Source organism: Dipodomys merriami, unplaced genomic scaffold, assembly GCF_024711535.1.
Source record: "Dipodomys merriami isolate MVZ:Mamm:240054 unplaced genomic scaffold, mDipMer1.0.p SCAF_4, whole genome shotgun sequence".
NCBI lineage: Eukaryota > Metazoa > Chordata > Mammalia > Rodentia > Heteromyidae > Dipodomys > Dipodomys merriami.
This window is the reverse complement of record NW_027205603.1, coordinates 81,869,465-81,892,251: the sequence shown is the minus strand read 5'-3', so window position 1 is coordinate 81,892,251 and position 22,787 is coordinate 81,869,465. Positions and strand designations below refer to the sequence as shown.

The window sequence follows — 22,787 nt, the reverse complement described above, 5'->3', positions numbered from 1 at the left end:
TCATATTAGAATATTTTTAGCATGCAGATATCCCAAGCCTGAGATGGTCATTGTGAAGCATGCGGAGGAGGTATCATCAGCAGAGACCCCTGATAGTTTTGGTACAGTACACTCTTACCATGTGGGTTGTTGGATGTTTGTTATAAGTACCATAGCATCTGGCTGACAGAACTCTTGCTTTTTTGAAATAGAGTGCTTGAAGGTGTTTTCCTTGCATTAGCATATTAGACTAACAGAATATTTATTGCTGTTCTCTAACTTGGAATTTCATGGATATGATAGAATAATAATTGCATGTTTAACTAACTGAAGGGTTAAGTTTATGACCTTAAGAAAGTAGACAATCATTTGTTTAATTTTATTTAAATAGTGTATTTTTAAAATTGTTAAAATAACCAAGCAAATAAAATGTAAGCAGCAAAGACTATGGGCTACTTTAGGATGAGGGAGCATCTATTAATTTCACAGAACTAGATACCCTAGTATCTGAAACCTCATACATAAGAGAAACTACTTACCCACTGGATCTTTAGAGAACCTTTCCATTTCTTTTCTTTTAGTTTTTCTCTTCTTTTTTCTTTCCTCTGATTTTCTTTTTTCACTTTCCTTTCTTTCTTTCTTTTTTTTTTCTGGTGTTGGAATAGAATCTCCCCAAGGCCTAATGCATGCTGGGGTAACACTCTCCATGGAGCTACATGCTTAGCTACTATTTAAAGAATATATTCCTGAATAGTTGGAAAGCCTTATATAAGTTCATTTTAAGGCTATTAAAACTTTTTAAAATTCTGCTATCATATGGTTTAATATCTAACTTAAATGCATGCAGGTTGGTTGAAGTCAGTATATGTGAAAACATACACATATATTTTATAGACATAGGCCAATGGAAATTTTGTAAGGATAAGAGTTAAATACTACTCAGGTTTTATAATTTGTGTCAGGGACAAAATCTAAGTTGTAAGAATTTGAGAGAAATATAGAGACAGTGAATATGTATGCATATTAACACATTTATGCATATTAATGTGTCAATACTTGTAAAAATTCTTCCATTTTTAATGTTATTTTAAAATTAAAATAAAAATCATTAGGCATAAAAAGTATTTAATGTGAGTATATTTTGAAGAAATTTTAATTTTAAATTATTCTGAAAATACTTCTCAGTTTTAGAATGATGTAGGGAAAAGATGTATTATAGAGTAGATGTAGTATATATAGTATTATAGATGATGACAATATCTCTGCTGTTGGATGATAACTGAGGAGTCTTATCATTGCTCACCTTTGTAGCTTTGTCCATGATCATAACATACATCTCCATGAATATTTAGGTAAATTCTTCTAAGAGATATAGAATTAGAATCTTAAATACCTCATTTTGTGTAACATGAGTATTTGTTTAGGATTTTTCATCTAGTTGTATATAGAGTATGGATTTGTGTTTAGTCCTTTCACATTTTAATTCAGTGCTGTTCTTCTAGTCAGGATTAGCAGTGGAAGCTAGATTGTAGGGTATCTAGTTCTATGAAATCAATAGAAATTATGCAGTACCCCTTTTCAACAGAGGAATCATTTGATTTCTTCATTTGTCATGTAGCTTTGATAAGTTTTGAAAATGAAATGTCTGAAAGTGAATTATTTTGGGGGGAGCAATTTGAAGAAGAGGATATTGCCATTTTTGTTAATTGTAGTTTTATTACTTTTTACTAGACTGGGTCAAGTGGAAGACAGTTATTGAGGTGAAGATAAGGTAGATGAATGCTAACATGCAGACAGTATTAAGAACTAAGAAAAGTACAAAGAGAATGTAGAAGACCTCCGGACACCATTAAAAGACCAAAACACTGAATCCTGGGTATAAAAGAAGAGGAGTTGGAGCTAAAGGCATGGAAAATGTAGTCAAGAAAATAATACTTTCCCAGAGACTCATCCAGTAAGGGATGTTCTTTGAATACCAAATATAACAAGGCCATGTAATAGTTAATGTAATAGTTAAAATATCAAGTGTAAGAATGAAAAAAGATTATTGAAAGTTGTAAAAGACAAGTGTTAAGTGAAATATAGAGACAGACCTTGAGATTAGCAGATTTTCCAACTGAAACTCTGAAAGCCAGGAGGTCATGGAGTGATGTGCTTCAAGTTCTGAAAGGAAATAATTGTCAGCCTGGCTTACTATGTTCAAGTATTAATGATGACCAGTGTTTTGGTAGTTTTGTGTATTTAAGTATCAATTCTTGATTATGATTTATGATTTTTAAATTATTTATTGCTTCTCTATCAAGAATTTATTAAGTAAAAGAAGCTAAATTCTTACAGGTTCTGAACTTAGAAGCTAGATTATAGGTTCTGAACTTCTTAATTAGAAGCTAGATGATAGGTTTTGAACTCACTTGTGTATTGTTGATTAAGTCACTTTACACCTCTGTGAGTCTATATCAGAGAAGTAAATTCATTTCAGTGGGCATTCTGTGGCATTTAGGTTAAATGATTCTTCGTTTGTGAAGGATTCTCTATAGAGAGAATTTAGCATCTCTGATCCAGCAGTATTTTCCAATTGTTATCATGTCCAAAACCACTATACATTTCTAAGATGCTTCTAGAATGAGGCACAATTCTATGTTGAGAACCACAGGCAGATGGTTTCTAAGAATCCTCTCAACTGTAACATTCTACAAAATAATTCTTGTTTGAGGGATGATTGGAAGGGAAAAAGGTAATGTATTAACTGAGAAACCACTGCTGATTCTTAGATACTAAGCAATTTCATTTTAAAATGAATATTTTGGGGGAATTCTGTGGCCATACTCATAGACAGAACTACTGTTTAATAAGTTATAAGATAGGTTGTTTTTATCTAACTCCATTTCTGCTTTCAATCTCTAGTATTATAAATGATTGTATGTTTTTTTTTTAAAACCTGAAAGCTAGTTAGCCAAAATATGTAAAAGATCTAGTTTTAGAAGTATTACCATTGTCTTTGCCTTAAAAAGGAATATCATTATATAATAATTTCTTTGTCTCCCAAAAACATGAAGAGAAATTTGTGTTAAGATATGGGTATTTGTTATGGTGTATAAATTAGACATGTAAAACTGCCCACACATCAGTACTCTGTTTGATTAGCCTTTTGAAAAATAAAACACCATGAATTGAAAGATATAAAACTATCACGCCTCTAATATTTACTATTACTTAGTCTACAGTTCCACAAGTAATGGGTTAATACATTAACATTTAACTGAGCACTGTATCTTTCCTATCATTACCACTGGCCAACTCCTGTCTTCAGTTGCTATGCAACCAACCTATACCAGCTCTGAAATCCATTAGTTGCTCCAAGGTACCAATATAGGTTTCAGGCAAGCTTCATATTGCACAATAAGTTCCCAAAAGGTTGAGGTGACTATGTTGGTTCTTGTAAGATCTAAATAGAATTTTTTTTCATAATGTATGTCTTACAGAATCTCTTTTGATTGCCAAATAAAATTACAAGATCACAAGTGCTTTTATGGGCTTAATCTAAGGAACATGTTTTAAAAATAATTTTAAAAGACCTTTTACAAATGTTTTCATTTTTTATAAAAAGCCTATGTCAATTAAAATCTAAATCAAGTAAGTTCTTTGCTGCTTCTAAAAGGTTCATTTAAAAAAATTCTCAATGTCAGTTTTTGCAAGTATATTATTTGGCCTTAGGTATTTGTGTAGCTTTATAAATACCTCCTGGTGCATGACTTTCATGTATTTAATATGATTTATTAGATTATTTGCATGCAGTATGTTTTACATTTTAGTCTGTAACTTTAAGGTGTTGTTATATGTATTACATATAATACATATGTCTTACCATACACTTGAAATTTTATTTCTATTAAAAAACTAAGCAGCGGAGTGTTGTAGCTTACATCTGTAATCCCAGCAGCACTTGAGAGGCTGAAACATGAAGATTATGGATTGGGCTACAAAGCAAGACTGTATCTAAGAAAAAAACAAAACAGGAATAAGCAGTTATTCATAATGTTCAAAACTATGGGGAATTGAGGCCCTGTGTTCCCAAATTAAATTTCATTTCTGTTCTTTTAATAAATCTTAATAGGCTATGTGTGATTAGGTAGTCAAAAGGTCAGAAACTGGATAATTGGATCTTAGAGATTGCTGAATTACTTATAAAGGATTTGACTAAGTGCATGAAACTGTTTTATGTCATTTTAAAGTTTATGTCATCTCAGAAGAAGTTTATTAGAAGTTTCTTAATGTTCATCTTCAGTTTTTACATTCATAATAATAGGCTAAAATAATTTATCTTTAGAATTATAATTACAATCAGAGCATAATAGAAAATGCACTAGGAAATAAGACTATTTCTTCTGTTTTTTGATAACCCCTTTAAGTTTGAAAATGACAAATTATAGTGTCTACTAAATAACCTAATAGAACCTACTCTATATGCTATGGAACATAGTTCTGTTTTCTAGGAATACCATTGTTGTAAACATAATTTTACAGTGGACACAAAAATATGGATATTGTAACTATTACACTGTTTCTTGTTAAAGTCTTGATTTTAAGCTTAAGGTGTATCTCTTAATAGAATAACTTATAAAAAGGATGTATACCAGGTAAGCATACCTTATCTTTAAAAGTACTGCATAAATATTTGATAATATTGGACTCTTTTTTCAGTATATTTGCAGGGAAATATGTTAAAAAAGAGATATTCATAGGTTAAATCTTAAATTCCTAGATGTCCTATGTATTTGTTTTTTGTGAAGGAATCTTGCCCATTAAGTTGCCAATTGGGGCCTGAAAATTTCTAAATTTAAATTATTTCTTGTCTACATTCTTATAATAAATTACCCTCTATTTATCATAAATAAACTTTTTGGTGGGTTGTCTGAGGAGCTTTACTCTAGTAGGGCAAGGAATTGATAGATAAAATTAATATCCATCACTAGGGGAAGAATATGGGACCTTTTGAAAGGAGATAGACTAACCAAGCCTAGAAGTCGGGGCTTTACTCTCAGTTGTGCATCTTTAGTTGGATCTTGGACCCATTTTTGATGCTTATTGCTCTTCATAGATTCAGTAACTAATACCACTTTCAAGATCAGAAGTGGTATTTGCAAATGGGATCTGTCAGATGTAATCAACTACAAAAGTCACATGTGGTATATGTTGTAATTTACCTCACCAGTAGGAAAGAATTCCACAGAAGATGAATGACCATAGATCAAAGTCAGAACAAAAAAACAGAATCTGTGTGTGTGTGTGTGTGTGTGTGTGTGTGTGTGTGTGTGTGTGTGTGTGTGTGTGTGTGTGTGTGTGTGTGTGTGTGTGTGTGTGTGTGTGTGTGTGTGTGTGTGTGTGTGTGTGTGTGTGTGTGTGTGTGTGTGTACTTGAAAATTAAAAAATAGAACTGGGAAGGTGGCTCAGTAGTAGAGTGTTTGCCTTGCATGCATGAGGCCCTGGGTTCGATTCCTCAGCACCACATAAGCAGAAAAAGCTGGAATTGGTGCTATGGTTCAAGTCATAGAGCGCTAACCTTGAGCTGAAGGGCTGAGGGACAGTGCCCAGGCCCAGAGTTCAGGCCCTAGGACTAACAGCAACAACAAAAAAGAAAATTAAAAAATAGTTTGGAAAAACAATTTTGGGGGTGGGGGGTAATATGTGACTTAGGTTCCTTTTGAGAGGGAAAACGGTGTTTTACTGTCTGACAAGTCTTCCTGTGACATTCCATCTCTCTTGCCTGAAAGTCAAACACCGGAGCCAGGGACGTGAGCATGATGTTTGCTGCTGGCAGGTAGATTCTTGGAGGCACACCTAGTTGTTCGCTTAGTTTCTATGGTAAATAAATTACAATCTGGAGAATTTAACTTTCAATTCTATTGTTTGCTGTTCTCAAAGAAGCTGTTGGTACTTTTTACTTCACAAAACAGTGTAGTAACGTTTGACACTGATATGTAATTTTTTCACAAGGCTTCTCTTAAGGTGTCTGCCAGGACTGAAGATCCCAGGCCTTTTATCTATGCCGGTGCAGTGAAACTGCACATCTGGAATCTGTCATCACAGATCCTAGGCTTTATGAAATCACTTAGCCCTGACAGGCATTTCCTGATAAAAAGATGAATGCCCACATGATTCTTCGAAGGGAAGGGAGTATATCTAGGATTGGCCACAACTGCAGGTAAGACCAAGAGAAGGCTAAGGGTTACAGGCACACAGATTCCATTCTAAAATTTAGTACTTAATGTTCTTGAAAATTACAATTTAAAATAAGCCAGGAGTACATACCTTCTAGCTACAGGAATAAGGGGCATTATAGCAGGGGTGATGTGGGGGAGCTTCTGGGAAAAACTGTCAGGCTGTCTCCAGAACAAAAAAACCAAAGGGCTGGGGCGTAAGTGGTAGGGTGCTTTCTTAGAATTTGTAAGGCCCTGGATTAGTTCCTAGCACAGTGGAAAAAGTCTAATCTAAAGTTTAGTGTGTGTTTTTTTTTAATTTTTAATTTTTTTAAATTTTTAAATTTTTAATTTTTTTTAAATTTTTTAATATAAATTTGGGCACCAATTGCTCCCATCTGTAATCTTAGCTACTCAGGAGGCTGCGATCTGAGGATCACGGTTGGAAGCCAGCTCAGGAAAATCCTTGGGACTCTTATCTCTAGTAAACCATCAAAAAGCTGCTAGTGGAGTTCTAGCTCAAGAGATAAAGCACTAGCCTCAAGCAAAAAAGCTCAGGACAGCTTCAGGCCCTTAGTTCAAGTGCTGGAGCAGCACGTGTGCGCACACACGTACACATACACACACACACACACACACACACACACACACAAAGAGTATAAAATTTAAAAGCTAAAGTCTACTAGCACTGATTAAAAAGAACTTAATATAAGTCATGTCTTAGCTACAAAGGTATAAAAACGTTTTGAGAAGACCTAGTAGGAATTTTGATGGATGCAAGTAAATGGAGATCTAAAATAGAAGTACTTATTCTTATGTGGTTAAGAGTTTTGTGATCACTGGAGTAGTCTAGCTTGTTCTAGGATAACTATCCCAAGTATGTGTCTTTGGGAAAGCTTCTGCTTAATCTTAACTAATTAAAAAAACAACAACAAAAAGCCCTTTTTGGATACCTTTCAATACAGGAAAATTAAAAAAAAACATTAAATGGAGTTTAATTTGTTAGAATCTATACGTAGCCAATTTTCTCTCCCACAATATTCCACTTTATTTTTTTCATTCTTTAAGGAAATTGGTAAACAAGCAATTGGTCAAGAATTTCTTTTTAAACAGTCTTTCAGAACATGAGCAGAGGAAACCTTTTGCTCTACAGCAAAACCTGGAAATCTCTGGCATGGCTATAGATGATTTCTCTTTGTTTTTCTTGAAGTGTTAAATATTGTGCTGTATCTTTGTGCAAGCAGTCTGACCCAAAGGTAGCAAGTTTACACCACTTGATGTCAAACCCCAGAGAGACCGTGAAAGACACACATGCTCGCTACTGATTCATCCAGGTTTGACATTCTTTCTAATATGGCCTGGAACTTTTTGGTTACCTGGACCTTTCTTTCAAAAATTTTTAAAAATCTCTAATTAAAGAGATTAAATCATCAAATAAATATTCTCTTTAAAAATTCACTATTATTTTACATAGTACCATAATAAGCTATGGTGGTTTTCTGATTTTGTTATTTAGAAAATGAAATACCCCATTGGTTTTAAGAACTTAGTTTCATTTAACAAAAGAAGTTTTCTTTAAATATATTACATTATTTTACTTACTGTGTTTTTGCATTGGTGAATCAAAACACAATGTTGAATGTGCTGAAAAAAAATCTTATTTTTTAACACATTCAGTATTTTTCGGTTTTCAAGGCTTGCAATGAATTGGATATTTAGTGTTAGGAAAAAGATTGTCTATACAATAAGGGAATATATTTAAATTTTCAAGGACAGATAGGAGGAAGAGCTCACCTCAAATAATTTTTATTTGATTTGCTACCCTATAAGGTAGCAATTTACAGCAACTCTTTATTTTTTATGTTCCATTAATGACTTTAAAATATGAAATCTAATGAAACAGAATCCCATGTGTAAATATTATTCCATAGATTCTTGTAGGTAATTTCTCTATCTTCTGGACATACACTCCTATTAAGAGCAACTTCAAAAAGTACAAACTACCTAAGAAAGGGAAAAATTAAGGAAATTTGAATATGTGGTTGTTTTTTCACTATTATATATAAACACACTTAAGGTGGGCTCTGGTATCTCATGCCTATAGTCCTGGTTACTCAGGAAGCTGGGATCTGAGGATGATTGTTTGAAGCCAACCAAGAGAGGGAAGTCTGTGATACTCTTATCTCCACGTAGGCACCAAGAAGCAGGAAGTGAAGCTGTAGCTCTGGTGGTAGCTTTAAGCACAAAAACTCAGGGACAATATTCAGGCCCCAGGACAGGCAGAAACAAAAATTAAAACAAAGTAAACATACTTTAAGGAAACAGAATAGTTAACATTCAATTAAGGATTTTTGTGTTGTATCCATGGAGCACATAGGTCTGCAGGTTTTTATTTTTCTCTTTTTGGTGAGTTCCTCGTAAAATTATTAGATGTTTTAGAATATGCATACCCAGTTTGTAATGTGTTTCCTTGAGCATAACAGTTATATATATATAGCCATGGAAAGAAAACTTATGGTTTTATTGTGACTAGTTTTAGGAAGGTTATGTTAGCAGTGATTACATTTTAAAATCCATATAGGTATCTTGGGTTTATGTTCAAGTTCTGTTGTTTTCTTTTTAACTAATATATTTTACTTCTGATTTGCAATTTGACTCAAATGAAACAGTAAAGAAGATAATTTGCAGTGGCAAAGGCCTCAAAATGAGCAACTGAACAACTAAAAAAAAAATGGGAATGATACTTCCAATAAAATTTCCTGTTTCTAGGAAGTGTTCCCTTTGTGATTTCTCTTGTATTCTTTCTGAAGCAGAATCTTAGTTTCATCTTGATGCCAGTGGTTTTCCTTTCCCTTCTTTCTCCTTTGTATTTTATTTTTGTATTTTCTTCTCTTAATTTTATTATTACATATATATGTATGTATATATATATAGTGTGTGTGTGTGTGAGAGTATGTGTGAGTGTGTGTGTGTGTGTGTGAGAGAGAGAGAGAGAGAGAGAGAGAGACATGTGCACAATGTACACAAGTCCTGGGGTTGGAACCTCGGCCTGGCACTATTCCTGAGCACTTTTGCTCAGGGCTAACTCTAGCATTTGAGATTTGAGCTACAGCTTCATTTTTAGCTTTTTTTTTTTTTTTTTGGTAGTTAATTGGAGATAAGTCTCATGGACTTTCCTGCCTGGGCTGGCTTCAGACCTTCAACCTTAGATCTTACTCTCCTGAGTAGCTACAATTACAAGTGTAAGCCAAGCCATTAGTTCCTCACATTAATTTAATTTTTAATACTAGCATAGAGTAAAAAAGAATTAGTAATCGATTATTTCCTGTCTTTTACTAATATACATTATGTCCCTAGTGTTATTATTTCTTTCCAGGAGTTGTAGGATGTTTTTAATATTTTGTTTAATGTATAGAGAATTTGAATTCTCTCACTATGGGGAAGGTCCTGGGATTGAATATTTAGGTATTTTAAGATTTTCCCTGTAAACTGACAAGGACTGCTCACAGGGTCAGAACTATGTAGTGATGGTGAGAACAGAACAGTTAACACATTGCTGTGGTATGTAGTCACTGTCACGTGTGCACTGCACCCAGAAAGATACTGGAGAATGCTAGTTGCCACCATTGCTAGTTCAGTTTGGAAAGCATCTACCTTCAAAGAAGATTTTGAAGTGTTAGTGCTGACCCAAGAATGGAAGACATAGTTTGGTTAAATGTAACTGATTAGACATGGAGTTTTAGTATATTATTGTAAAGCCATTATAAGACTATATCTTATTGTAATAAAAGATCAAAAATATGGACTACATTTTTATTTAGATTATCAAAGGAGATTCATTTTCTTTTTTCAGCCAAATTCTTTAGTTCTTGTGTTGCTTTGAATGCTCAATATATATTGTTACCTTGAACAATGTGTTTGTATTAATTTTTTAGGGAAGAATGTTACAATATATATTATGAATTCTATTAGACTATATTATCAATTCTATTACATTAGATGAAAATAAAGGTAAACATTACCTGTCTTTTTTTTTTTTTTTTGTCAGTCATGGGGCCTGAACTTTGGGCCTGGGTACTGTTCCTCAGCTCTTCAGCTCAAGGCTAGCACTCTACCACTTGAGCCACAGCGCCACTTCTGGCTTTTTCTGCTTATGTGGTGCTGAGGAATGGAACCCAGGGCCTCATGCATGCAAGGCAATCCCTCTACCACTGGGCCACCTTCCCAGTCCTTATCTATCTTTTTAACCAGTAAAAATGGCTAGATAGTTTTGTTATGAGTAAGTAGCTTGCTTCTGTAATAACTTAATTTTTGCATATAATGGCATTTATGCCATATGTTGGGTATTGTTACCTGTCATCTTGAATGCTACCATACTTTTTGTGGTTGCTGTGTAGAATATTTTCTCTCTTTATTAGTGGAATAGATTTTAAAAATGGAAATACTCAGTGTATTATCAGATCGTATTGATTAAAGAACATTACATAATCCAATAAAATCGTTGTAATTGCATTGCTTCAAAATTATAATTTTCCTATTCTTAAAGGATACATGATGTATTTGAGTACTCTTACCAATATTTATATCTATTTCTTTAGTTATGTAGAGATACTATCTTAAAGAATAGTAGTTATGGTCTGGGAAGGTGGCTCAGTGGTAGAGCACTTGCCTTGCATGCTTGAGGCCCTGGGTTCGATTCCTCAGCACCACATAAGCAGAAAAAAAAGCCAGAAGTGGCGCTGTGGCTCAAGTGGTAGAGTGCTAGCCTTGAGCTGAAGAGCTGAGGGACAGTGCCCAGGCCCAGAGTTCAGGCCCCATGACCGGACCCGCCCCCCCCCCCCCCCCCCCCCGCCAAAAGAATAGTTATTCTGAAGTTTTTTTTTTTACTATAACTAATGGAAATACATTCAACGTATATAGATACAATGATGTTCATGAAAGAAAAAGCCAGTTGTATGTGATACATGATAGGCTTGTAATGAAAACTCAGTTTCATTTGCTAACTTTGCAATTTAATCCACACACATATATATAAATATACATATAATACATGTATAATATATGAATATATGAAATATACATGAATATATACACATATATGAAATATATATTTCTACCTATACACATAATATTCCCAACCAGGAGCCTGATTCTTTTTTTTTTTTTCTTTTGGGTCCGGTCATGGGGCCTGAACTCTGGGCCTGGGTGCTGTCCCTCAGCTCTTCATGCTCATGCATGCATGGCAAGCGCTCCACCACTGAGCCACCTTCCCAGCCCGAGCCTGATTCTTAATTGAATAATTTTTGTCAACTAACTGATTATCATTTATAGATAAGACCTGTTATACCATTTTGTAAGCTTGCTGATACTTTTTTCATCATAATAAAATGGTTATGCCTTAGTAACTAATTCTTTTCTACACTTTTTTCCCCCTGTCTTTAGAAAAATTGGAAGCTCAACCTCCCACCCCAGGACAACTGAGATATGGTAATGTCTCTAGAATTGTTAAATGTGAATGGATTTCCCTTTTGGTCTTGAAATAACGATGTTTCATCAATAGCACAGAATAGTCTATAAATTAAATCTTCCCAGATAGTGTGGATTAGCCTATTTATTTTGTAAGAGCAAAAATTTATAAACTTGTTTTGGGATGTATCTGACACTATGGGATATCTGTATTGTTAAAGCATATCTAATACTGTTAAAGAGGGTTTTTATTAAGTAGAAATGGAGAGAGTTTTTTTTTGTTGTTGGTTGTGGGGCTTGAACTCTGGGCCTGGACGCTGCCCCTCAGCTCTTCAGCTCAAAGCAAGCACTTTACCACTTGAGCTACAGCGCCACTTCGATTTTCTGGAGATAAGAACTTCATGGACTTTCCTGCTCAGACTTTCCTGCTCGGGCTGGCTTTGAACCATGATCCTCAGATCTCAACCTCCTGAGTAGCTAGGATTATAGGTGTGAGCCACTGGCACCCGGCTCAAAATGGAGAGATTTTTAAGGTAACTATTGAACTAGCAGTTGTAAACTGAAGGCTAGGTAGAGTTGTTTTCTGATACAGAAATATTTCTGATTTGCTGCTTGTAACAATGTAAGTTTATTTGAAACCACCAGCAAGATGACCCTTATTCATGTTCCTGATGTTACTTTGTTTTTCTGTTATGATAGGAATAAATACTACAGAACAAACATAGAATTAATGTAAAACACCTAGGATTATTATAAAGGTGATGGAAAAAGAGAACTAGTTTAGTAGTGTAGGAGTGAATTTGAGTAGGTTGTAAATTAAGTAGTTAAATATTAAATGTAATTTGCTAATGACTGCTTAGTTATGAAATAACGTTTGCTAAAGAAAGTTGAGTCAAAAATTAGTGTTCATTACTGAGAGCAAGTTAAAATAATTAGGAAAAGATAATAGCAAGTCCTTTTTTGTCTCACAGGTAGAATATAACATATAGGAATTAGTAGATTTCTTCAAATACCCAAACAATTTAAGAATTCTTCAGGATTTGTCTTCCCAAGTAAACTTTTCTTGGTTCTACAAGCTTAGAAGCTATCAACATCACTATAGAATAGTAGTATCATCTTTTTTGAAGGTGATAGTGGAATTAACCATTTATGTGAATAACTTACCATACTGATCGAAATCTTTGAGTGGTAGGACCTACATCTTATCTATCTTTGTGTCTCAAGTTCACAGTGGAACATCTAGTACGTATTTGTTTTTGAAAAGCTATTTTTGCTTTGGATTAAAAATAGTTTCTATTTATAGAACCCATTTAGGTACAAACAAAAAGATACATCATATCTTATAGTTCAAAGTGATTTTACTGAGCTTTTGCCAGTATGAAAATTAGTTTAATATTACTGTGTTTTTGTTTTTGTTTTTGTTTTTTGGGTCTGGTCATGGAGCCTGAACTCTGGGCCTGTACACTGTCCCTCAGCTCTTCAGCTCAAGGCTAGCACTCTACCACTTGAGCCACAGCATCACTTCCAGCTTTTTTTCTTTTTGCTTATGTGGTGCTGAGGAATCAAACCCAGGGCCTTTTGCTTGCAAGGCAAGCGCTCTACCACTGAGCCACCTTCCCAGCCCCAGTATTATTACTGTTTTGACTCCCTATTTTAAACTGTTTGTTACTGGCCAGCTTTAGAGGCATCAGTAAGATAACTCTCAACCAGAAAGCCATCCCAGCTGCCTCACTACTACTTTTTCCTATTTATGTTTCAGAGACCATTGGGAAAATGATATTTAGATATACTTAAGTAGCTTTCTCTTCACTTTTTTTTCTTTTGGTGAATTTAAAGGAGTTTATTATTCTCTTTTGGCCTATTGTGTTTGTACTATGTATTTGGAAATTGTTTGTGTATATGTTTTATAAGCTGCTCATTGCCAAATTTGAATGTTCGTTTGAAAAGTCCAAGAATTTTGGACTTTTTTTGCCTCTTTGAATAATCATTTCATCAGTGTACTATTTCATTTCTTATCATCTTAATAGTATTTAATACCTTACGCTGAGATCTGAGGATCACATTCAAAGCCAGACTATGCAGGAAAGTCCGTGAGACTCTTATCTCCAAATAAACCATCAGAAAATCAGAAGTGGTGCTGTGGCTCAAGTTGAAAAGCTGAGGGACAGTGTCCAGGCCCAGAGTTCAAGCCCCATAACCAACCAAACTGCGCCCCCCCCAAAAAAAAGAAAGCTGAATGTGTTTGTATTGTTTATACCAGTATTCAGGAAGCTAAATACAGGAAGACTGCAAGTTTTAGACCAGTGTGAGCTACACTGTGAGATCTCATTTCAAGAAACATTCTTCATATTGAATATTTTCCTTTTGGACATTTTTACTTAATAGGTTAAATGGCCTATTATGTTGTATCCTATGTAATATTACAACTATAATATTGTATATGTGATGCACATTTCCATTCTACATATACAGGTTCATTGAGTGTGTGGAATTTGTTATGGTGATACCAAACTTTCATGGCCTTTGGATTGTATTTTCATTATACATATGTTCAGTATAATTTTCTGTTAAATTGTAATTTTATTCAAAAGAAGAAAAAAAATCTAAAATCAAGTTGATATTTGTAACCTATAGTATAAAATTTAGATTCTTGATATTCATCCAAGGAAGTGCTTAGCTCAGCTGATAGCTGACTGTACTTGAGCAGTTTTATAGATCAATCAGAATGAAGCCTTTTGCCTATTCCTCACTTTGAATCTATTTCATAGTCTGCCTTCAGTTCTCTACATATGAAATTTTCTTTTCCAGGTTAGTGGTCCTCAATTATTATCACATTCTATGTACTCCACATTGTACAATATGCTGAAAATGCAATATGAGTAAATGTGTAAAATAATCAGTGGTTTTCATCCTAGCATTTTTAGTGTCTTACATCGCTCAGTTTATGTATGAGATAGATGAGGTAAGATGTGCCTTTAGTCAGAAGGGAACAAGTTAAATTTTCATGTAAAACAGACATTAATCTTCATAGCTTGTCGTATCATTTAGGGATTCTTCTGGATTGTAAGGTGAGAAAGACATCACATCAATGTCTAATAAGAATGAGATAATCACTTTTATAAAACACATCCTTAAAATGTTATTGGTGAGTGAAAGTAGTTAGATAGTTGGCCTGAAAATTTATTTGAGACATTTTTCATTATTTCCAATAGATCAGTTTTATGGTAGTTCTCTTTAGGCATAAGAGACAAACACATTTATATCAGTAGCAATAAATCAGGCAAGACATGAAACTAATAATATATGCTTAATGATTTATTCTGTTATGTTTATTTCTGTGAATGTGTGAGATAGAGAGGAGGGAGAAAGATGGAGGAAGAAAGAGAAAGAGATTAAGAAAGAAAGAAAGAGGGTTTCAGTAACAAAATAAAGACCTAACATTTGTTTTGTTTTGTTTTGCTTGTTTTCCAGTATAAGATGTATTAAATTATTTTAGCTTAGCAACAACAAGATCTATTGACTGTTATTAATGACAAATTCCACTGATGATCAAGTCTTTTTAGGACAGTTCAATGATAACATTTGTTTTTGTCATTCTGAAATGTCAGAATCTTCAAATATATTTTTCTGTTGATGTTTTCCAGTATTCATCCACAATGCGATACCTTTCGTAGGGTTTGGCTTTTTGGATAATGCAATTATGATTGTCGCAGTAAGTTTTTTTCTCTCATCATTTCTATTTTTATAAAGAAATCAATGTAACCTGTATTATCCTAACAATTTGCATACTATAATTGTAATTTTAATTATTATAATAAATGAGGCTTTTTGATTATATTTCATATTGATTAGACCAACTTGATCTTAAAACATCATATATGTTAACTCTTTAAGATTTTTGGCAAAGCATTTAGACAAACATTTTTAGTTTATATTCTGTTCTAGTTTCAGCATTTTTATTTAAAAGGTACATAAAGTTTTCTGGTGTACTTTCATTGTTTTGTAGTTGTTATCACATAAGTATTATTTAATTAATTTTTTTCATTCAGAAATGTTGTTTCAAGGACTGGGAATGTGGCTTAATGGTAGAGTGCTTGCCTGGCATGCATGAAGCCCAGGTTCAATTTCTCAATATATACACAGAAAAAGCCAGGAGTGGCACTGTGACTCAATTGATAGTGTGCTAGCCTTGAGCTGAAGAGCTGGGTACAGCGCTCAGACCCAGAGTTCAAGCTCCAGGACTGACCAAAAAGAAAAAAAAAAGTTTTATCAGTGTTTGGATACTAGCCCTCAGTCTAGCTATTTAACCTAAAGGTATCTTAGGATCCATTGTAGAACTTTGACTACCACACTCTTCTGCCTCTTGCATTGTAGTGTTAATGAAGTTCTTATCTAGTGCTGATAGGTCATACCTACTGTCCTAGCTACTCTGGAGGCTAGGACCTAAGTATCACAGTTTGAAACCATTTTAGGCAAGAAAGCTTGGGAGACTCTTATCTCCCTCTAAGTAATACCCTGCCTCCTCCCCCCAACAAAGCCTGAAATATAGCTGTGGCTGAAGTGGTAGAGAGCTCTGGGATAGCACCCTGGCCTAGAGGTCAAGCCAGACAAACAAAAAGAACAACTAAGTTCCCCTTTGACCAAGTATTCGATTTCTTTATATTTTTTCCTCACTTTGTAACAGAATCTGATTGATGTAAATATGGGACAGAATTTAAAACTGGAGCATTGATGGTCCTCAGACCATCTTTGAATTTTCATGAAGCTTTCCATGATCTTAGAGGCATCTCTTTAAATATGTTAAAGCATGCTCTTTAAACATCTCTTAAAACCAACCAAATGATAAGCACACAAATTCTTTTTTGCTTTGTTTTATTTTCTTGGCTTTTCATTGTGTTGAGGGTCAGTCAAATTTAGGGCTTCATTCATGCTTAAGTAAGCACTTTGCCTACTGATCTGTCTCCCTAGACCACAATATGTGTATTCCTGAGTCTCTTCTTGGGTCATAGGCAAGGATTTGTTGCTGTTGAAGATGCTGCATATATTATTGTGCACTATGGCTTTGACATGTTTCTCTCATCTGTACTTCAAGATTTTTGCAAACACATATAAACATGCATCCTCATTCTTTTCCTTGACACCTGTTATTTTCCCTCCCTCCCTCCCTTCTTCCTTTCCTTTCCTTTCCTTTCCTTTCCTTTCCTTTCCTTTCCTTTCCTTTCCTTTCCTTTCCTTTCCTTTCCTTTCCTTTCCTTTCCTTTCCTTTCCTTTCCTTTCCTTTCCTTTCCTTTCCTTTCCTTTCCTTTCCTTTCCTTTCCTTTCCTTTCCTTTCCTTTCCTTTCCTCTCCTCTCCTTTCCTCTCCTTTCCCTCCCTTTCCTTTCCTTTCCCTCCCTTCCTTCTTCTCTTCCTCCTCTGAGTCTGTCTCCCCTCCCTTCCCCTTTCTTCCTCTCCCCCTCCCCTCCTTTCCTCTTCTTTTTGTTTAATTAATTTTTCAGAAGTCTATTTCCTTGGATGCCTTTAGAAAGCTTATACTTCTAAGTGCCTGGGCTACTTTGGTGCCTCTTGACTGTTTGGTCCATATTCAATAAGAATCATATCTTAAAGGGAAGGACTCAAAAGTCCTAGAGGCAAGAAATTTGGAGGGAACTTAATTCAGCTTCTTTTTATTTTTGTGCATTCACAAAAATTGATAAGTGATAAGGTATTTCTAAATAACACCTCAACATTGAGATTTGAAAATTTGAAAGACGTATTCAAATGTATGTATTTAAGAGAGTTCATGAAATTGTCTAATTATGATAGCCTTGCTTAAGGATTAGAACTGAATTAATGCAGAAAATTTTAAGATTTCTTTTTTACTGTAGATAAAATAGATTAATATAATACATAACAATAAGTTCTATTTTGAATAGTTTAATCTTCAGTTCTTCCTCCTTAAAGCAAAAAAAATTTGTCTGTATGAGCTTTATTTTTTTCAGTGAGCAATGTTGATATAAATGTAGAAAGGCTTGAGATAAATAGATTCAGGCTAAGTACTCATTTTTACTGTAGCATACTGTGTTAATGTGGATTACTACTTACAAGTGAATCACATAGTTTATAACTTAATGGCTAAGACCTGAATGTTAGGACAGTTTTAGAAACACTTTTTCTCTAGGAACTTGATTTAGTCTGCCTTCTTAATCTTTTGATAGAGTAAGTAACAATTCAAACTTCAAGATTAGGCATGTTGGCCTTCGTGTTGAGAGCTTTAAAACATTTATCTGTGATAAACCTGAATTTTGCATTATTAATGATAAATTGATTTCTGTATGCATGTATTTTTAATTTTTATCGTCTAATTTTAATGAATAAAATGTTATTGATATTACTTCTGTAGTAATTGCATATTTAATAATTAAGTGATTTACCTCATATATGTAGATTTCTTCATATTTTATATATAATTGTGCTATATTAACATGTCAATAAACCATTTTATCTTTTCTTTAACACTGCTGTTTTATGGTTACTTCAGCTATAATTTTTAAGATTGTTTTTCATAATTATATTTTTAGGGAACACATATCGAGTTGTCTATTGGAATTATTTTTGGAATTTCAACTATGGCAGGTATTTACTAATAGAATTGCTTATATATTTATAAGACATTTCAGTAAATTAGGTTGAGAAGAGGATATTATTTGAAATGTATTTACTCATTGAGATTAATTTATTAATATAGCTCCTTCCAACATGGTTCTTAATTTTATAAATGTAGCATTTTATGTTAGTTTATAAGTAATAATTCTCTATTGTCGCTTGTAAGACAGATTTTTTTGGTTATTCATTGTTAGCTCTAAGCCTTTTAACCTTTTTTGTCTTTATATTATTTATTTCTTAGTTGGAGAGAAAAATCAAAAAACAAGATTGAGATTCTATCTTCTTTTCTTCCCTCATTACTAGTTTATTCTTTATGATGGTGAAATTTGGCAACCATTTTATGTTATTGATTTTATAGGAAGCACAGGGCTGAGTTACTGAAAAATATCTTCCTTTCCCTGACTGGCTTAAATTCAAAGCTGTATGTATGGCAACTTCCAAGTATCCAAACTCCCTGAAACAAATGAAGGATAAACTACACAATACTTTATAATCATTTGAGTGATGGAAACTAACTACTGCAACAGCATGAAACTTTATTACTTAGTGGAGTTGATATATAATAATTTCAGACTTATACTCTATTTTGAACTATTAGGATTTAGAACTGTCCAACAACTTGCTTTGAATACAGTTATTATATAGTATTCTATTGATTACATAGTTATATATCATCTTGACTTTTCTGACTTTGGTGTAACAAGTCACTCATCCATTTTTCATATTTTTAGCTGCTGCTTTGGGGAATCTTGTGTCAGATTTAGCTGGACTTGGGTAGGTTCATTCATTTATTCATTTGTGCATTTGTGTATTCTTACCTAGTCTTTTTTCCCCTCCATTCTCCTTTAGTTGAGAAGCATAAAGAAGACACTGTTTTTCTTTGTATTCCAGAAGTGTAATTTTAAATGTAATATACCAAAATCAGTAGTAAATATTTGTGTAACAAACAGATTCCTAAGTGTACACCCATCACCAGGAGATCGTGCTCAGCATTCTGATGCATGCAGATGTGTATCTTAAAACTATCACTCTGTAAGCAAAATTGAATTGTCATTTACTGAAGATAAAATTTGCAGATATTCCTAAAGGTAAGACAGGATCTAAGGCAAGAACTTCTGTCATCCCATTCTCACTAAACCCAAATTTGATAATATTGACCAGGCATGTTTACTAGTGAGTAAAACTTTCAAAGGAAATGGTGACACACAGGTTTTACTTACATGCACTGGCACACATATATACATTGACGTTAAGGATTGTATCCAGGGCCTTGTATATGCTAAGCACATGCTCTATCACTGAGCTATACCTGTGACTTCCAATTAATTTGTTTGGCCATTCTTTTCCTCTTTGTTTCACATGGTGGGAATGATAAAAAAAAACAATTGAGGATGATACTTTAAAAAGGCCAGTTCTCTCTCTCTCTCTCTCTCTCTCTCTCTCTCTCTCTCTCTCTCTCTCTCTCTCTCTCTCTCTCTCTCTCTCTCTCTCTCTCTCTCTTTTCCCTCTTACTCTTTTCCCTCTTCCCTCCCTCCTTCCTTCCTTTTCTCTTTCCCTCCCTCTTTCCCTCCTTTTCCCAGTGGCAGATGGTCTGGGCTGAGGCCTGAGCCTGGGAAAGGCTGAGAAATTGGCATTAGTTATGATAAACATCTTTTACTTGTTTTGTCTTTGTCTTTCACTTCCTTCCTTGTTTAATTTAGGTGTAGAACATCTTGAGACTTGGATTTGGGTTTAGTAGAAGTCTACTTACCTGTAATCTATACAAACACCATATAAAAGTGATCTAACCCTCTTTATTTTAGGGTTTTGCACTTGGGTTTGGGGCCAAAGCTATTATGTAAGTTCCTTTGCTCCAGAATATTGATCAGAATTTTCACTGAATTCCTGACATAATTTTTTTTTTTGGGTCCAGTTGTGGGGCCTGAACTCTGGGCCTGGGCGCTGTCCCTCAGCTCTTCAGCTCAAGGCTAGCACTCTACCACTTGAGCCACAGCGCCACTTTGGCTTTTTCTTTTTGCTTATGTGGTGCTGAGGAATCGAACCCAGTACCTCAGGAATGCAAGGCAAGCGCTCTACCACTGAGCCACCTTCCCAGCCCCTGACATAAATCTTTTATGGTAACACATCATAAACATTCTGTTTCCAGTATTAAGGTTAATAATAATAATATAGCTACAGCATAGCTTTCTGATATATTTAATAGAGCCAAATGATATACTATATTTTGACATCATGTAGTTTAAGGTTATATTATAAAACAATTGTTTTTGATTAAAGGTGAAAATTTTACTATATATAAAAATTATTTTACTATATATGTAAGAACTACTTTATACATAAGAATGATTTGCTGACTTTTGCTGTCGATAAGTAGCAGATACTACTTTTATGGATTCTTAAACAGATGATGACATACATTTTTTTATTAGCAAGCTTTTTTCTTTTATATGGTTCATAAAATAAGATTATGTTAAAAATATAGCAGGCTGGGTGCTGGTGGCTCACACCTGTAATCTTACTCAGGAGGCTGAGATTTTAGGATCATATTTCAAAGCCAGGGTGGGCAGGAAGTCTGTGAGATTCTAATCTCTAGTGAACTACCAGAAAAACATGAAGTGGAGCTCTGGCTCAAAATGGTAGAGTACTAGCCTTGAACAAAAGAGCTCAGGAACAGCACCCAGTTCAAACCAAAACATAATAAAAGCCGTGTGTGTGTGTGTGTGTGTGTGTGTGTGTGTGTGTGTGTGTGTGTGTGTGTGTGTGTGTGTGTGTGTGTGTGTGTGTGTGTGTGTGTGTGTGTGTGTGTGTGTGTGTGTGTGTGTGTGTGTGTGTGTGTGTCCGTGTGTCCGTGTGTGTGTCCGTGTGTGTGTCCGTGTGTGTGTGTCCGTGTGTGTGTCCGTGTGTGTGTGTGTCCCAGTTCAAACCAAAACATAATAAAAGTCGTGTGTGTGTGTCCCAGTTCAAACCAAAACATAATAAAAGCCTTGTGTGTGTGTGTTTAAGAAAATACTTGAGGGAAGTAGCGCTGTAGCTTAAGTGGTAGATCGCTCGCCTTGAGCTGAAGAGCTGAGGGACAGTGCCCAGGCCCAGACTTCAAGCCCCACGACCAACAAAAAAAAAAAAAAAAAAAAAAAAAAGAAAATACTTGAGGTCAAGTATGAAAATTCTCAGCTGTATTTTTTAGTTTACCAGTCTGATAAATTTGAAAAACTCTTGCTTTATAATAGTTATTAATTGCATCATAAATTAAAATATTTTGCTTTGAGTTTGGAATAAGTACAGACATAATTATTTATAAAAATGTTTTTATATACCTCCAATTGGTCTTTTAAAGGTGATGATATAGAATAATTACTCTAGGTCAGTTTACCTATGTATGAAATATTCTGATATGAAAATATTTTTAAGTTGATACAGTTCTTAGAATTGTATTGTATCATATCTAGATTGCCAAGTAATGGTGTAAAAATGATAGTGTTCTCTTTTAGAGTAATTGCCTTTAATATTTGAGGACATTTTGCATGTTTTTTTTTTTTTAACCCATTTCCTGTTTTGTTCTTTTAAAGACTTGCAGGTTACGTTGAAGCTTTGGCTTCCAGGTTAGGCCTATCAATTCCTGATCTTACACCAAAACAAGTTGACATGTGGCAAACACGTGTTAGCACACATTTGGTAAGTCATTTATATAATTTAGGATCATAAATTCTGATACAGCATGGCAGTGTACAGATAAGGGCCTCGAGAACTTTGAGACTAAAATTGATTAGATTGGGGATATATTTGAACATTATGTAGGGCTTGGCAATTAATAAAAAACAATTAAACATATTATTGCTTTTCGTAAAACAATAATATATTTCTTGGTTCTTTACTTCTTTTAGATATGCTTGATTTTTTTAAAATGCAACTCAGTTAATAGTAAGGAATATCTTTTGTGTGCTAGATGTTGAAGGATAAGAAATAAATAATAATAGTTATTCTTGAGAACATGTGTAGACAAAGTACCAGACATGTAGACAAATTATTATTTAGTAGATGTGCAATGGTAGAATTATGCACAGGATACATCAATAGCATGGATAAGAGAACTGACATTTTGTGGAAAGAAATTTCTTTTAGTGGAGAGAGCTCTTTGTAATTGATAGATCTAAGCTGATGTTTAAATTATTGATGGGGAGCAAGAGTTTCAAGAATTCTGACTAACAAATAGAAGGGAATGATCTTTAAAAAGAGTATATTCAGAAACATATAAAACTTAGGTATTTCATGAATAAACTCTGTAGTAATTATGGGTAGAAGTCATAGTAGGAAATAGCATTGGAGAGAGAATCATGGCTCAGGCAGTAAAGGCAGTTGACATGCTCTTCTAAGGACCTTGAGTAGATGGTAATTCAACAAAGGTTTGCACTCTACCTAAGTAGACACTCTGCCACTTGAACCACTCTGCCAGTCCCTTTTTATGTTTATTATTTTCAATATAGCAGTCCTTCTATTTGTGCTTC

The 22,787-nt window shown here is 34.2% G+C and overlaps 1 protein-coding gene across 2 annotated transcripts in view; it reads left to right on the top strand.

Annotated features, from left to right (window-relative positions):
• Positions 1-22,787, top strand: part of Tmem65 (transmembrane protein 65) — a 38,166-nt gene that overhangs the window by 10,056 nt on the left and 5,323 nt on the right. The window contains exons 2-7 of one of the 2 annotated variants that reach the window (XM_069991374.1): positions 21-101; positions 11,619-11,663; positions 15,287-15,354; positions 18,201-18,255; positions 19,017-19,059; positions 21,852-21,957. In XM_069991374.1, coding sequence (XP_069847475.1) covers positions 21-101; positions 11,619-11,663; positions 15,287-15,354; positions 18,201-18,255; positions 19,017-19,059; positions 21,852-21,957 — 398 coding nt within the window. The remainder of the gene's footprint in view (positions 1-20; positions 102-11,618; positions 11,664-15,286; positions 15,355-18,200; positions 18,256-19,016; positions 19,060-21,851; positions 21,958-22,787) is intronic. The other variant, XM_069991376.1, reaches the window with a different exon arrangement.